Here is a 16,788-nt window from a genome sequence, read left to right on the forward strand (position 1 = left end):
CAAACTTCAAACCACAGCAGGGGCTCATAACGTGCACATTTGACTTTGATAGTAGGAATCCTCATCTATCAGCACATTCTGTCTGTGCCCTGCTCAGCTTGAAGGGAAATGATGAGTCAGGGAGTAAAAAAGAAAGAAAGTGGAAAATAGGGAAATATGGTTGGAGAGACCCCCAATGAAAGTTTGACCAAAGGGCCCCGACCACCAACACAAGAATCACGACTGTATGTCTCATATGTCTCAGTGTCTTCATCCTTTATTTTACCTGAATATTCCCACTGAGATTAAATATCTTTTACCAGAGAGACCTTACCAAGACAGCATCATATTAAGTTTAACAATCAGAAACGACATCAATCAATAAAGAAATGAGCAGCGTTCAGCAAACGCATGTGCACACACACACTGGTCAAATGATGGTTCATGGTCTGCTCCATTAGGACCTCGGGACCCAGCTTCACACTGAAATGTGGATGTGTCTTTACATGAATAACTATGGACAGAAATAAACCGATACAATATTAAAATTTTTGTAAATAAATTTCTGTTGTAAAATTCTTGTTATTTCACAGCTTTATTCACTTTAAGTGGACTCCTTTTAAACATCCCGTCATAGTGAAGGAAGTTCACAGTCTGTAAGTAAGATGTATTGTTTTTAATGTTTATTCAGTTACACAGTAAAAATACATTTACACAAATAACAAAATCAACAATATTCAGTGCAGGAAGAGGCAGAAAACTCAACGAGCTTGTGTGAAGCATCCACTTGAATAACGTTTGAATATTAAAGGTGCACTATAGCAGTTTGGTAGAGAAAAGTGAAAGTTGGAGAAATGTACAGATTCTATATGTTCATAACTCTTTATTCAAACTGTCCTCAGGGGACACTGTTCGCTCCAAACAGTTTTCCAGGGACTTGTGTTTTCCTTTGAATAAAGTTTGTATATTCAGTTCAGAAAATATAACATATAATTGTTTCCCTTCTCCAAAATTTCTTTACCAAATCTACATAGTGCACCTTTAATAATAAATTAAAAAAACAAGCTTAATTTCGTAAAGGCGTTTTAATGGCGGATTGTTAGAAGTGTACAAAGACTGGCTGCCCCTTGTTTGCTTATTATCATCAATGATAAAGCTTTATTTTTCTTTGATAAGGTTTGATTCCCGACTACTCATGCGATGAGCCTACATTTCCCAGCGTGCATTGCACCTTCTGCAGCCGCCATATTGCCTTCACCTAAACGCGCTAGCTAGAACGGCTCCTTCTCCCAATTAAAAATGTAAGTACACATTAGATCATTTTTTTGGCAAGCTAGGAAGAACTTAACCTTACGTGTGAATGTGTACACTGACTGCTATCATGCTGAGTTTACAGCTGTGTCAAAGTGGCAGAATAACGGGTTAAAGCCGGTTAGCTTAGCTCGGGAGAGCCAGTGCGGAGGCTCCTGCTCTGTTGTTGTTTTTCTTTCTGTGAGGCGACAAATTCCCCTCACGTCTCACCCGCTAATTTAAAAACATAGCCATTTAGTTAGAGTATTTAAATGGGCACTAAGGTGCTCCCTGTCATTCTCCGTCTCTGGTCGGCTTCCTATTTGCAATGTCTGGAGAAAATTTACCCTTTAAGGTTAGCGATACGAGGAAGCTAGCTAGCATTAGCCTAGCCTCACATATATTTCACATGTAATCTGCACATGTAATATAGGTTAGTTTGTTTGAATAAAAATGACTGAATAATGAGTTACAGTGCAGATAACATCATATACGTATGAGCTGCCACATATATTCAAACTGTTTAAGTTACCTTTTTGTTAGCACATCATTGGGTTTTGTTTATTAGCTTGAAATGATAAAGAAGACATATAAATATAAAGAAGACAGCTCAGGCTAAATATCTCAGTGGTTAATTTATTTATCATGTTTATATTTGGAAGCGTTTGTGTTGAGATTAGCTTGCCCCGACATGGTCTATATGTTGGTGTGTTTAACATGGACCTCCCCCACGTCCACCTGTCCTCTGTCACATTACAGTATGTGGCGGTGTTATGCCGAGAAATCCATCCCTTCAGAAAATTGCATCCATCCTTAAATAACGTTTATTAAATAACTTCATTGTCATCACAGATCTTCCCCCCAGAAATAACATGTATGTATCTATCATACCATGCATCCACTTTTAGGAAGGGAGGCATTTCTGTGCATAACAGCTGTATGGCCTCACAACTGTCGGTTTTTCGCCTTTTTATTTTCTTGGTTTTGCTGTAAGGCTCCTAGAGATGCAGCACAAGAAGAACCCAGTCTGGGCTTCCTCTGGTGGATATTTTGGTCATGAATTCAAGCTATGCAACTGAAGGTGGCATTGTCAAATAAGTGGGGATGCACCGGTTAGCAAATTGTTTATTTGTTGTGCCAAATCAATTAAATGCTGACATCTAGTGCACCTAAATACTGATTCAGCCAATAAGGGTTTGTTATTGGGCAGATGAAGTCACCTGTTGAACCATCTCTGACTTTTTTTATGGTCAAAAATGAGATAAAACGTCATCATTGTCATAAAACAAATCGGTATTGGAATTGACAAACGGATAAATTGTTATTGGTATCTGCTCTGATTTCCCCGATCTGTGCATCTCTACCAACAACTCCCCTTATGTGACCATTCGTTGTTCTTCATTGAGATATTTGTATATTTTGAAAATGTATTTCTCTAACTCTTACTCGATTTATCGGCCCAGGGCTGCACAATAAATAAACGTGTTATCAAACAATGGCCAGGTGCATATCGACTTTGTCAAAGTCAAGTCAAAGTCAACTTTATTGTCAATTTCAAAATATGCCAGACATACAGTGGAATCGAAATTTCATTTGTCTCCGTCCCGCGGTGCAATACAACCAAAATAAGGTAAAATAAGATAAATAATATTTACAGCAATAAATTCTAAATTGTGCAAAAGGTACAAAATGGTAAATAAAATAAAATACAATTTAAAGTAAACTTGTGCAATATGTGCAATGTGCAGTAAACTGAGTGTACTTTTGAATAGTTAGCTTCAGAGTTATTAGTCCAGAGTTCTTGGTGGCAAACGGGAGGGGGTTTCAACATCCAGTGTTCGTGGGGGCAGAGGGGAGGGAAGGAAGAGAGGGGAGAGAGTTAAGCTTCCTGACAGCTTGGTGGAAGAAGCTGTTTCCCAGTCTGGTGGAGCCGGCCCGCAGGCTGCGGTACCGTCTCCCCGATGGCAGGAGGCTGAAGAGGCTGTGTGAGGGGTGGGTGGGGTCACGCACAATGCTGGTTTGCATAACAATTGTATTAATAAAGTAAAATACACCAGTGAGGCAGAGATGCTACCTCAGCTCAGCTCACATCATCATGATGGCACTTCTGTTTAAAGCAAATAAAATGTAAAAAAAAAAAATCCTAATGATTCTGAGTCATTTCACAAACATGATATATCTTTAACTCTTATAAATAAGAGAAGATTTTTATTCAACATTTTCCAAGTTTCCTTCTTTGCACGTTTACTTTCAGGAAAATTGATTTTCAAATTGATGCGAACTGTAAAATGAATCTGGTCTTATGGTAAATATTTATCAGTACCAGGCAGCTGACGTGGTGTTTTAAATTCTGTTTCCTGAAAGACACAGCTGTAGTAGGTCTGTTTATAGAAAGCAAGCACACAAATCTGTGGGACTTTTGGCCGACTATCAACGTCTGTGCTGCTCTTTCTGTTATTCCGGAATACAAGCGCAGATCATTTTAATGCAAACTGATTTATTTTCAGAAGGAATTCATGAGTCAGGTCATTTTTATCTAGAAGAAAACAATACAAAAAAGGGTCTACATCGTGTTATTTAAGCCTAGGACCGATTAGGCAGGGTGTTCCCATGCAACTGAACTATTGGTCAAATCGTTTAAACAAAAATTAACAAAGCGGTTTAAATGTCTTAAGTCAGAAGTGTGAGTTGGTAGTTGATGAATTGAAGAATTTGTGGAGACTGTTCTGATTCACTTCAGTCTTCAGTCTGGTTTTGTAGATTTGATACCTAGGGGTGGAAAAAAATAAGACTTTTACAAATTCAGATTCTTATCTTTTGAGATTTTAAAAAGATTCATAACTAATCAGTCACTCCCTGCTAAGTGCTAAAGCTAGTTCTTTAACTCAGTAGAACGTCAAATAGAGCAGCAAGAAGTTCAGCCAGTCTAAAAGATGACTGGAGTCGAAGTATGTACTCATTCAAAAATAGACTTTGAATCATGGATCCAGAATCCTTTTCAACATCCTTTCGACAATAGATTCTGATTCGAATCGTGACCCCAAGAATCGAATCAAATCTTGAGACACCCAAAGATTCACATCATAAAAACTCACTTTGGAATCTAATTTGGACGTCACAACTTAAGTCACTGATGGATTTACATCTTTAACCAACCTTACATTCTGCTCTGATCCTTATCTGCTCTCCAAACTTTGGAAAATGAATCTGGACATCGTATGGAAATGCCCAAAGAAACAGATTTTGGCATGCAGTTTGATAAGGACCTTAGAGTTCTCTTTAGGAGGACATTAACCTCAGTTTGCTGCTGATAGCTGAGCACTTGAGCTCTGCCACCATTTCTGCACGAGTATGAATGAGAGGAACAGTGTAAGGTAGAAACTAAGGTGTTCAAGGTGATGTGTCCCTGTTTTTAATTGCAACCAAAACATGCACTGCAGGAGGTCACTATGACATCATGGACGTTTTCTCTCTTTGTGTTTCAGTGTTGCAGTGATGACTCAGACGGTTCAGACCAATGGGGTTCAGCCGCTCAGTAAGACCTGGGAGCTGAGTCTGTACGAGCTGCAGAGAACACCACAGGTACCACAACACTCCCCTTTATTTTCTGTTCTCACACATTACACATCAGCTGTGTCAGACTGTGAGTTGGTTGTGAAAAATGTGCAAGGATTTACATGATTTGACAACATCACAACCTCCCCCCCCCCCCGGTTCTAAACATCTGGAGCTCCACTCGGCTCCTGAATCATTTCCAGTATGATATCCGCAGGTGGAGGTGATCCTGTGTGTGGTAACCTTTATGTTTATGTGTTTTGGCACAGGAGGCGATCACAGATGGACTGGAGATCGCCGTGTCTCCCAGGTCTCTGCACAGCGAACTCATGTGTCCGATCTGTCTAGACATGTTGAAGAACACAATGACCACCAAAGAATGTCTGCACCGCTTCTGCGCTGATTGTATCATCACAGCTTTGAGATCCGGGTGAGTTTCTCTTTCTGTCACTGTGATGTGACTCAATGATTTGAACAACTGATGATGTGGTGAAGTGAGTGGAAGGATTGTCTGTGACCTCTGAGGGAAGGATGAGTGTCACCTGCTTATAACCAGAGGTTTAGTTGCAGTCAGGAATACATGGGTGTACATTCTGCTACATTATGTTTGTTCAGAAAACATTATTTACATTTTTTAACTCGCATGTTTACAGATCTGCAATCTCCAAAACAAACTGAACAAAAACAGGAACAACCAAAAGCTGCACTGATTTCACACTCGACATGTGCTCTATTTAAGCTGCCCTCTCCCTGCTCTCTCATTGCCTGCTCTGCCTCCATTCGGGTCTACTTAAGGACGCTGATTGAAGCGGCAGAATGACAGAATGTAATTGCAAGAGTACGACGGAAGGAGTCTTTCTGAGGCCCTAAAGAGACAAACAAACGACAACCCCAATTGACTTTGAGATGCATGTCGTTACTTGAGAATTGATTGCAGAATCTTGTTTTCTCGTCTGCTGCTCTCACAGCCTCAGAAACCTGAAAGTAAAAACAGGGTGGGTGGAACGGGGTGGGGGACGTGTGGAGGCAGGAGGGTGGAGCTGAGGGATGAAGGAGGCGTGTCTGAAGAGAGTATTTGTTTTGGTCTGACGATCTGTTTGAAAGTTTCCCAAAGTGTTGCATTGGAACTGTTTGTTTGAATTTGTTGTTTCGGATTACTGATGGAAATGTCTCTGCAGAAATAAAGAGTGTCCCACCTGTCGTAAGAAGCTGGTGTCCAAGAGGTCACTGCGTCCAGACCCAAACTTTGATGCTCTGATCAGTAAGTGTCACACATGAAGGTTTAAGCGCACACATTTTAGCACAAACAGTACAACACTCTATTCACTCGTCTCATTTCAGGCAAAATTTACCCGAGCCGCGACGAGTACGAAGCCCATCAGGAGAGAGTGTTGGCGCGTATCAGCAAACACAACAACCAGCAGGCCCTGTCCCACAGCATAGAGGAGGGGCTGAAGATCCAGGCCATGACCAGGTTAACACACACACACACACACACACACACACACACACACACACACACACACACACACACACACACACACACACACACACACACACACACACACACACACACACACACACACACACACACACACACACACACACACACACACACACACACACACACACACACACACACACACACACACACACACACACACACACACACACCAAAAATACATAAACGTACATCTGCTTCAATAATATCATGTGCGTTTGTCAGACTGCAGCGCGGTAAGAGACACACGGTGGAGAATGGCAGCGGAGCAGAGGACAACGGAGACTCCTCCCACTGTAGCAACGCCTCAGTCCACAGCAACCAGGTACAACTGAGGAAGTGTCTGCAAACACAACGGGACACGTTTTATTTTCTGAGAAGCCACAAAACCTCTTCAGCTCAAAGTTAGTGAAATAAAACATCAAAAATGTCTTTATTGTGTACCTGCAGGAAGCGGGTCCGAGCATTAAGCGCACCAAGACGAGCGATGACAGCGGCCTGGACATGGACAACGCTGCTGAGAACGGGGGCGGGGACTCTGTCATCGATGGCGGTGCCAGCGAGATAGAGTTAGTGTTCAGGCCACATCCAACGCTGATGGAGAAGGACGACGGTCACAACAGGTAGACACACACACTCTCACACACGCACACACTCGCAGCTGTTTCTGGTGTTATGGTCGTGTGGTGAGCTAGACATTTGTCATGAATTGGCGCTATACAAATAAAGATTGATTGACAGGATGTGATAGACGACAGAAGCAGCTGGTCATTTCCAACAAGTTGTGTTGAATGTGTGTGTTTTGTGTTTTTGGTTCAGTGTGGAGTTTGTTCCTCGGTACATCAAGACATCAGGTAACGCCACAGTGGATCACCTGTCAAAATACCTGGCTGTGAGACTGGCTCTGGAAGAACTGAGGAGAAATGCAGAGGCCAGTCCTGTCAATGTGGAGGCGGCTTCAGAGAAACAGTACACCATCTACATACCTACTGCTGGAAACCAGTTCACTGTGAGTACACACACACAGGGATTATCTGAACACCAAACACAGTACTGTACTCACACCTAGAGCCTTTGAAGACATTAATCAATAACCACGGGGCATTTCCCCCTCTGCCTCTGTATGTTTGGACCAGTGTTAATCTCAATGAAATAAATGACGAAAATATTCGTTAACCAAGGTCTTTCTAAATTAGTCAACTATGACGATGACGAGATGAAACTCCGCTATTTGATGATTTGATAAATAATATTACTTCATCGTCTAATTGACGAAAATGTGACGAAACAAAAACTACATTACAAGTGAGGATTATCACGTACCCCCCTCAGCTGTTCTAAAATCATTGTAAACCATAGCAGACTTCATCAAAGGTGTGTGTGTGTTGCCTGCAGGTCCGTGAAGCCCCGCCCCCTGGAGCTTCTGATAATCAAAATAAAAGCTTGAGTCTGATTTTGTTGACGAACATATCTTCTATTTTCTAAAACTAAAATGATGTGTAATTTTAGTCAGTGAATAATTGACTAAATTAAATCAATAACAAATGACTAATATCTGACTAAATATAAAAGACATTTTCATCAGGAGACTATGACTAAATTAGAAAATGGTGTGAAGATTAACACTGATGTGAACACAGCAATCGCACCCTGATGAGGAACAAACAGCGATAATCAACAAACAACTGGTTTGCTCCTCACACTGGTAGTAGTGCTATAAGCCGCAATAATAGGCAATTTAGATCACAACTGATAATCAGCATAAAACCAAGACTCGACATCACCTACAGGTGTGTTTGTCCTTCTCATCACTAAAGCTGTTTGTTTCTGTCTGCAGGTTCTGAACGGTTCCTTCTCCCTGGAGCTGGTCAGCGAGAAGTATTGGAAGGTCAACAAACCCATGGAGCTCTATTTTGCTCCCACTAAAGAACACAAGTAGACCTATACAAACAAATACACACACACACACACACACACACCCACACACACACACACATGCACACACATTAACAGGAAGTACACACATGGACTCGGTTACAGCTGCACACACAAACAGAGGACAGGAGTGTGTGTGCGTCTGTCTGTGTGTGTGTGTGTGAGTGAGAAGGAGTGGAGAGGTCGCTGAGACCCTCCAAAAGACTCTTGTAAAAAGAAAACGGTTGTTTTATATTCTCTGTATCTTTCTGTGTCTCTTTCTATCTTTTTTCTCAGTAGAAGGTAGCAGATCAGTACAGCAGCTCGCTCACACTCACCACCAGCTGCTACCGCTCGCTCCATTCACAGTCTGACCTCTACAAGTAAAAAAAAAACAAAAAAAACAAGTGTTTCACTATTTGTCTGCAGCGATTGCCCCTCTACACACGGGGAGAGAAAAGGTTCAAATCTTTGTGACCTGCTCTAAGACACGTCTGACTTGAATCACGATGATGAAGTGGACGATGTTTATGTCTGCTGTGCTTCTCATGAGGGTGACACGTATGGAAGCCCAGAAAGGCCATGCTGATTTAACAGCTAGTTAAACAACAACAGAATATTCATTAAAACATCATTAATCTTTGTTTAGTATGACCTACACTAGCTCAGGGAAGTTGTTTATTTACGGCTCTAAGCCATGAAATGATATCTGTATCACCCCGCTCTTATTCTTTGGTTTTAAGTCACTGATCCGACCTGCTTTGTTCACGCGATGTAAAGATGGAGAATCTGAGTGATAGACTCTTTAAGGCTTTAAGGCCAATAAACATTCATATTTATGTAAAAGTCTAAAGGCAACGAGTTAAAAGTGAAGCTTCAGAATGAAACAGGAATAGATGAAACGTCTTTTCACCTTAAAGCCATTTATCCTTATGGAATCAACATTTGTTATTCATTATTAACGACATTGGTCTTTATGGTGATCAGTTTATTAGGCCAACGTGTCCACATGCCGTTTTTTTTTTTCCGGGGGCAGAAAAGTGCTGGCTGTGCATGTGGAAGCGCTTGCATGAAGCGTTTAGTGCGCTGAGAAAAAAAGCGCTGCATGTTCGTCGTGTCGCCATGACAACAATCTGCTGCTGCAAACGCTCTCTGCTCTTTGAAAACCCCCCCAAAAAACGACAGGTGGACACGACGGAAAAGCTTTAGGAGTTAAACAACGTAAAAATCTTTATCTGGATATTTTTTAAGTGAGATATTAAAATGATTTCAGACACTCTCATTGAGGCTCACAATTTGGCTGCTTCATTTTCGGTTTCCATGGCTCCAGCAGGACAGTTTGTGCTGCGTGTCATCACACTGGGAACACACGCTCACACGGAGATCGAAGCAGACAAATAGTTGTTTTTCTTTTCCAAATGTTGAAGTGTTTCCTAAGCTTCGGTTCTGTTTTGACCTCTGTGTAGTCTTTCCAATAAAACTCAGAACAGTGACGGTGTGGACGCTGCAGTCTGTTAAACTCAGTGAATGAATCTGTGTTAAAGCAACAGAACGACCCCTGAGCTGCACCAGCATCAGCCCGGATCACACGGTCCAGGTTTAGGGCAGCAGACTGAGCTGTTGTGTTGATCTGTCGCCTGTAGGAACAAACTGTCCTCTGATATGTGTGGCTGCTCGTCCTTTTATAAATGTCTTTTGTAACACAGAGGGGAAGGAATGTGTGAGGGGAGCCCTTTTTTTTGCAGTATCAGAGTTAAATTGTTTAAAGTTCTCCACAAACCTGCTTCCTGGTTAAGGTTCCTGTCACAGAAATATTCTCTCATTGATGTAAAGACCTGAGACCCAAATGTCTCCATGTGAAACACACGCATGGACAGATCTCTGTACAATTTGATGACTTTGTTTCAGTCTCCATGTAGCTGATTGAGGGGTCTGGAAGTGTTTGTACCATAACTGTGATAGTTGTGTTTTACTGCCTTATCTTTTTTTTCTTCTTGCATCTGATTCGGTACTGATGTGTCCACGAGAACCCCAGCTGGACAAATATCCATTAAACAGGTGTATGTTTCAACAGGATGTTTTTTTACTGGCCTTTATGTGTGGCAAAATGAAAACCCTTAAAGGTCCAATCAGTAAGATGTGTAGAGAGTGAAATGATAAAGTGATCTTACTATATGATCATAAAGGAAACATGCTATGTTGAAGTGCTGGCTTCTCTGACAACAATGCAGCAGCCAGTATGTCCTCCTTCTAACTTTAGATTCTGCTCCTGAATGCTCTGGATTTGTTTGGACCAGAGAAGGTAGGCGGTTTTAAGACACCCCCCCACACGGCCGTTTTGGACGCCCCTCTGTTTGCCAGATATGAGAGCAGTTATCAGGTCAAACCAACAGGTGTTGCAGTGATGGAAGCGGTCAAGAGAAGTGGTTCAGATAGAAGTGATTGTACCCGACCTAAAAAGCCTCTGCATGTTTCTAATAAGCTCCACGAGCAGAAACGTGCTCAAACTAGGATCAATATTGGAGATGCTTTTGAAAAATGGAGAGAGGTTAGAACACAGAAAGGTTTACAGACCCATGCAGAGCTGGATAAACACTGAAGCTTCAGTATCCACCACATGGTGACCTGAGTGAGCATGCACTCTAGAGAGGAGGGGGCAGGGGGAAACAGCTCTCTATGATGTTTAGAATTTAGACTGCAGTACCCATTTTAAACACTAGGGGTCAGAGTTACATAATGCGCCTTCAAATAAACCTTAGACACAGGAGCGGAACGATTCAAAGCTAAATTAAAGTTCTCAAGTAGAATTGCACCCCAGCTGTCACATTTCAGTGACAAGCAGTCATTCTAACCTGCATAACGCAGGAGTTGCTGCTTTGATAAGAGGGCGTTTGTGCTGTCTTGAGATGTTTGAAAGCTATGGTTTGGTCGGACACTATTTGTTAAACTTATCCACAAAGTGACTGAGGCAGCAGTGACTCTAATAAGTGTCATTGTGAGAGGTAAAATGACTTCTTCATGGAGTCTGGTGGTTTTGAGGTGAGGGGGATAAAGGCTGTAGAGATCCTCTCTCTATGTCTTCAAACATCAATCTGACCCTGTGGGGGTCCAAGGTTTAACAAAACCATCTCTTATGAGCGATGTCTTCTTAAAGTAACATAGTGACACACATGGGAGGCAGCCGTCCATTTTCAGATACAGCACTTTATTTTTTTGATATAAAAAACAAAAAGAAGCAGGCCCCACATAACATGGTGCAAGTAGAAAACAAAGACGATAAAGATGGTCTCAAAGAAGGAATGATCAGGAAAACACAACTCCAATCCCAGCATGCAGCCTCCATCTGGAAGTCGGCTTTTCCATATCCTAAAACCTGGACCCCTCAGAGGCTTCTGAGGATGAGGAGGTGTTACAGGAGCCAGCAGAGGTGTCACAGCTGCTCTGGAGAGAAAGTTGTGAAGGCGTGAAGCGTCTGAAATGTGTCTGCCCTCTCTGCGAGGCTGGCAGACAGAGTCAGTGTGAGGTGCCAGCACCTCCCTCCCTGACTGCCAGGTCCTTTACTGTAAATCCCACAGCTTGGTGTGTGAGAGCAAAAATAAAAAGAGGAAAGACACTTAGCTTCAGTATAAAAATAAAAAAACAGAAGAAGAAGAACAGTCCTTGCGCTCAGCTCCCATGATCGAGTGTCGGTCTAACATCTGGTACCAGGTGGACTTTGATACCATCACACAGTCTTCCTGGCAGTCAGGACTCGGACTATAGATCCCACTCCTCCCACTGCAAGAGCCTGAGGAGGGAGGGACACACACACACACACACACACACACACACACACACACACACACACACACACACACACACACACACACACACACACACACACACACACACACACACACACACACACACACACACACACACACACACACACACACACACACACACACACACACACACACACACACACACACACACACACACACACACACACAGAGAGAGAGAGAGTTTGCAGAAAATGTGGATTCAAACACTTCAGAATAACTCAGCAAAAAACACAATGTTCTTTGACTGTCTACAATGGGTGTAACACCCGAGTCCCACTGTCTGTGATGTTTTCAGAGTTTTCAGAGTCCTATCTTCACTTTGTTTACATCGCCAGGACGGCCGGCTGACTCCTCCCCTCTTGTATAAAAGTTGTTTAATTGAGGGACTAGAGAAAAGAAGAATAACATACTGTACTCACTGCTTAACTGTGTTTCTAGATCACGCTCATTTCAGGTAAATTTACATGCAGTGTGAAGATACGAGCATAATAAAGATCGCTAGCATTAGCATGCTAACACAACAATGCAGCGCGAGTTGTTTTGGTTTCATGCTGGTGCTCAAGGGCGACATCTGCTGGATCAAAAAATCACATAAAGCCTTTAAACATTTCCCTTCATAAAACAGCTGATTATTTGAACATATAATCCTTGATTATTTCTTCATCATTATGTATATTTTGTTTTTATCAATGGGGTAAAAAAGAAAATGTTTATCTGAAAAGATAAATCTTTGTAAAGATTGGCCTTTAATTAAAAAAAAACTTTGAGATTAATATCCTCTCGTCCTTTTTTTACAACACACGAGAGATGCGTTGTTAAAAAAAAGTAACTAAGTAACTTTTACTGAAAGTACATTTTAAATGAGTTACTTTTTACTTTTACTTTGAGTACATTTTTAAACTGGTACTTTTACTTGTACCTAAGTAAAATTTTATCAAAGTAACAGTACTTTTACTTGAGTAGAATATATTAGTACTCTTTACACCTCTGTATGCTACCAGGTCACACCTACACATTCACACACTGATGGTAGAGGCCGCTGTGTAAAGAGTCCATCAGTATTAACTCATCCATTCACACACTGATGGTAGAGGCTGCTGTGTAAAGAGTCCATCAGTATTAACTCATCCATTCATACACATTCACACACTGATGGTAGAGGCTGCTGTGTAAAGAGTCCATCAGTATTAACTCATCCATTCATACACATTCACACACTGATGGTAGAGGCTGCTGTGTAAAGAGTCCATCAGTATTAACTCATCCATTCACACACTGATGGTAGAGGCTGCTGTGTAAAGAGTCCATCAGTATTAACTCATCCATTCACACACTGATGGTAGAGGCTGCTGTGTAAAGAGTCCATCAGTATTAACTCATCCATTCATACACTGCCGACAAAGCAGCGGGGGTAAATTGGGGTTAAGTGTTTTGCACAAGGACACATCGGACATGTTGCTGCAGGATCTGGGGATCGAACCCCCACCTTCCAGAGGCGACTGACTCTACCACTGACCCACAGCCGCCCTGTTTACTCTGATTCTTGTAAAAAAAAGTACATTTTGGAAACTCCCTGCCTTCTTTGGTCATGGCACACGGGCCGGGTTATGACACTAACCACTGGCTAAGTTCACCATCACATACAGAGAAAAACATGGCCATCAGATATAAGAGGATGGATTTGAAGAGAGCATCAGGAATGACTTTAACTCACTCAATACTTTTCAACATGTGACCTGACAGACTATGTGCTTTGATAGAGAATAAAAGCAGCCTTCCTTGCAGTATGACATTGATCTTTGTTGGTGACTCTGACCTCATACCTTTTCATGCCACTGCAGGAGCACGGCGCTGCTGTTGTCAGAAGGTTTCTCGAAGCCTCTGTAGATGTACTTCATTAGCAGATCCACTCCGGCTTTGTCCAGAGAGCCAACAGCCTTCTCAATGTCACCGCTCTTAAAGCTGCTCAGCACCCGCACCACCAGCAGCTCCGCCCGCTCCTGCGCACACACACACACACACAGGAGTTAGTAAACTCCAGATTTGCATCTCTTTACTTTGAAACAAATAATGAGTCATTTTAATCTTCTGTTGTTTAAATGAGAACTGAGAGAGGGTCAGGTATCAAGTAGATACCCGACCAACTCTCGGGGACAATTTTAAGGATTTTAGATTTTAGTTTTACTTTGTGGATTGTTGTACGATCATGAAGAAGATCATTCTGATGTGATCTGATTCAAGTTTCCCCTCTTCTTATCACTCAGTTTGGTCAAATCAAACAAAAACTAAACATTTCTATAAGGCAGATGGGAAAAATGTTTTTAGGACTGTTTCACATCTGTACTTTTACCAAAACCACTCACAACATTCAAATTTTCAGAGGGGGAGAGAACAATTTTTCATGTAACAATTGAGTGTGTGTGTGTGTGTGTGTTTGTTTGAGAGAGAGTGTGTGTGCTCTGATGTGGACTGCTTTGTAATGTGAGCAGACTTCCTGAAGGATTGTAAAATGTCCTGATATTACATCAGTAATAAATTAGGACTAAACAAATAAAAGATTGATCCATTATCATTTTGAAAATAAACACAATGTAAACAACAAGTCAACATAGATGTGACGGGAAAACATACAATACTTTTCTTTGAACTGAAAAGGTCACTTTTAAAGGATCTTTATTCCAATGTTTGTCGAGTTGTTTCTAATCAAAGTCACGTCAGATAAACTTTGATGATTTATGACGTCTGATCGTCTGTAATGTTTGACCACAAAGAACTCAGATCAGCTTCTTGTTTCCCCGGCAACATGTGAGGTCACGTCAGTCAGTCATATCCTGTTTTTTTTTTTTTTAACCACTTGAAGCCCTTGCACGCTGTGGCCGTGCACCACGAGGTCATTAAAGTCTGCGAGCGTTCAGAGACGGGACTGAGACATTAAATCCTCCCCTGCCTCTGCTCCCACACAAAATGTTCTAGTATGATCAATGGACGTGTGCGTGCAGGTTACTATGAAGCCAAAGAACTTCAGTTACGCTGCACACACAAAGAAGCAGCGTGACAAACACAGGTACCTTGGTGTTCTGGTTCTTAGTGTTGATGGGGGGATTCTTGAGCACGGCGAGGAGAGCGGCGTTCATGTTCCCCTTAAAAACAACGGTCAAGGACTGAACAGTTTCATGAAGACAGGAAGTAAAGAAACATGAGCACATCTCAGCAGAGAGAGGAAAACAAGACTCGGGCAGAGGATGAAGTATCCACACAGAGGTTCTCTCTGCCCCCCCCCCCCCGACCTCATCCATCAGTTTGTTTAAACTGATGGATGCAGGAGACGAGCGAGGAGTGTGCTAAAGGCTTAGCTGTCAGCTAACACTACTGCTAGTTTAGTAAGCAAGCTGCATCACTACATTTGAGTAACACAGAAAAACAAAAGGACGCCATGAGATCAAGGCGGTGGTCGACCAGTTTAAGGTGAACTGGTTGGAGTGTCTCAGAGTAGAGGCTTTCCTTCCTCTGATCTAAAAAGGTTCATCTCTGTGGGGATCCTTTCAGTACAATAACAATCTGAGCCTGTCACATGAACACCAGTAGATCCTGTTGTAGCTGCATCTCTCTCTCTCTCTCTCTCTCATAGAAAACACAGACACACTCCGTGCTGCAGCACACAGTCCTCCTGCATGAAGCCTGCTGCAGGCTGAACTAGAACTTTTAGTTTTTTTGGACCCGATCATGCCTAAGATTGAGCCCAGGTTTGGTGGATTAACATTAAACACTGGCATGTTCCCTGCTGCAGCACGAAGTCCTCCCTGCATGAAGCCGCTGTTGTGTTCTGCACATTTTGAATAAAAGGAGAACAGAATAAAAGAGCTAACTTATTAAAAAAGTCAAAAACACATCCATCAGGGCTAAGTTTACTTTGCACCGTTTGCACCAAATGAAGAAAACACACACGGATTTAAAGATCTGTAACATGTGAACTTTGTGTTAGAAAGTGAGCGACCACACCCTCGTGAGACCTGACACCCGGAAACGACAGCTTGTTCCGCAAACTGCTCCCTGAGACAGATTAAAGACACCAACCTGCACTGTCTGCTTTGACATTTCATCTGATCGTGATCCACAGAAATCAAACTTAAATCACGTCCCTTATTCTAAAGTCTGTCTGGTGAGCCCTGGCAGTGTTTCTGTCAGTGTTCCGCTGTGAAAACTGTAAATACAGATTATTATTTTAATGCATTACTGAAGGATATTGTCTGAGCAGAGAGTCCACTTCAGCCTCGTCCGGACCGCTCTGGTTCTCACCTCCCTCCTCTTCGTCCACAAACTTGTTCTCGTCGTACTCGTCGACGTCCACTTTCCTGAAGCGGGCCGAGTCCGTGTTTTTAGCCATTTTTCACAGGACACAAACTTTACTGTCACGGTTTGCGGTGCAGATACTTCCTGCTGCTGCTTCCTCACTTCTAAACTTCCGCTTCTGCTCCCTCTTCTTCTTCTTCTTCTTCTTCTTCTGACCTGAGGGCGCATTACCGCCACCTACCGGATTGAGTATGATTTTATTTTAATTTTATTTTTAAATACGTTATAAATCCCTGAAGAAAATTCTGGTTTTACACTCTGTTATTTTTAGAGACATGCTTCTCACACACACACACACACACACACACACACACACACACACACACACACACACACACACACACACACACACACACACACACACAAACAGGACCT

General features: G+C 42.2%; 2 protein-coding genes across 2 annotated transcripts; one reads left to right on the top strand and one right to left on the bottom strand.

Moving 5' to 3' along the window:
* The first annotated feature begins 1,204 nt into the window (after positions 1-1,204).
* Positions 1,205-10,310, top strand: rnf2 (ring finger protein 2). Its single transcript, XM_020651791.3, has 9 exons — positions 1,205-1,280; positions 4,755-4,851; positions 5,094-5,254; positions 6,003-6,085; positions 6,166-6,298; positions 6,551-6,650; positions 6,776-6,948; positions 7,145-7,334; positions 8,163-10,310. The coding sequence occupies exons 2-9, from the start codon at positions 4,765-4,767 to the stop codon at positions 8,262-8,264; spliced, it is 1,029 nt and encodes a 342-aa protein (XP_020507447.1). The 5' UTR covers positions 1,205-1,280; positions 4,755-4,764; the 3' UTR covers positions 8,265-10,310.
* Positions 10,311-11,423: 1,113 nt separating this feature from the next.
* On the bottom strand, positions 11,424-16,535 carry LOC109997337 (actin-related protein 2/3 complex subunit 5-like). Its single transcript, XM_065954408.1, has 4 exons — positions 16,308-16,535; positions 15,132-15,204; positions 13,887-14,063; positions 11,424-12,026 (listed from the first exon to the last, which is right to left on the bottom strand). Exons 1-4 carry the CDS (start codon positions 16,445-16,447, stop codon positions 11,964-11,966), a joined length of 453 nt encoding a protein of 150 aa, XP_065810480.1. The 5' UTR covers positions 16,448-16,535; the 3' UTR covers positions 11,424-11,963.
* Between the last annotated feature and the right edge of the window lie 253 nt (positions 16,536-16,788).

Source organism: Labrus bergylta, chromosome 4, assembly GCF_963930695.1.
Source record: "Labrus bergylta chromosome 4, fLabBer1.1, whole genome shotgun sequence".
NCBI classification, from domain to species: Eukaryota; Metazoa; Chordata; class Actinopteri; order Labriformes; family Labridae; genus Labrus; species Labrus bergylta.

Excerpts from the sequence above, each read along its gene's own strand:
- rnf2 (XM_020651791.3), top strand. The coding sequence starts at position 4,765 with ATGACTCAGACGGTTCAGACCAATGGGGTTCAGCCGCTCAGTAAGACC. Across the intron at positions 6,086-6,165 it reads AAACTTTGATGCTCTGATCA|GCAAAATTTACCCGAGCCGC; the intron begins GTAAGTGTCACA and ends GTCTCATTTCAG. Across the intron at positions 6,949-7,144 it reads AAGGACGACGGTCACAACAG|TGTGGAGTTTGTTCCTCGGT; the intron begins GTAGACACACAC and ends TTTTTGGTTCAG.
- LOC109997337 (XM_065954408.1), bottom strand. The coding sequence starts at position 16,447 with ATGGCTAAAAACACGGACTCGGCCCGCTTCAGGAAAGTGGACGTCGAC. Across the intron at positions 14,064-15,131 it reads CTAAGAACCAGAACACCAAG|GAGCGGGCGGAGCTGCTGGT; the intron begins GTACCTGTGTTT and ends GTGTGTGCGCAG. Across the intron at positions 12,027-13,886 it reads TCCTGCAGTGGCATGAAAAG|GCTCTTGCAGTGGGAGGAGT; the intron begins GTATGAGGTCAG and ends CTCCCTCCTCAG.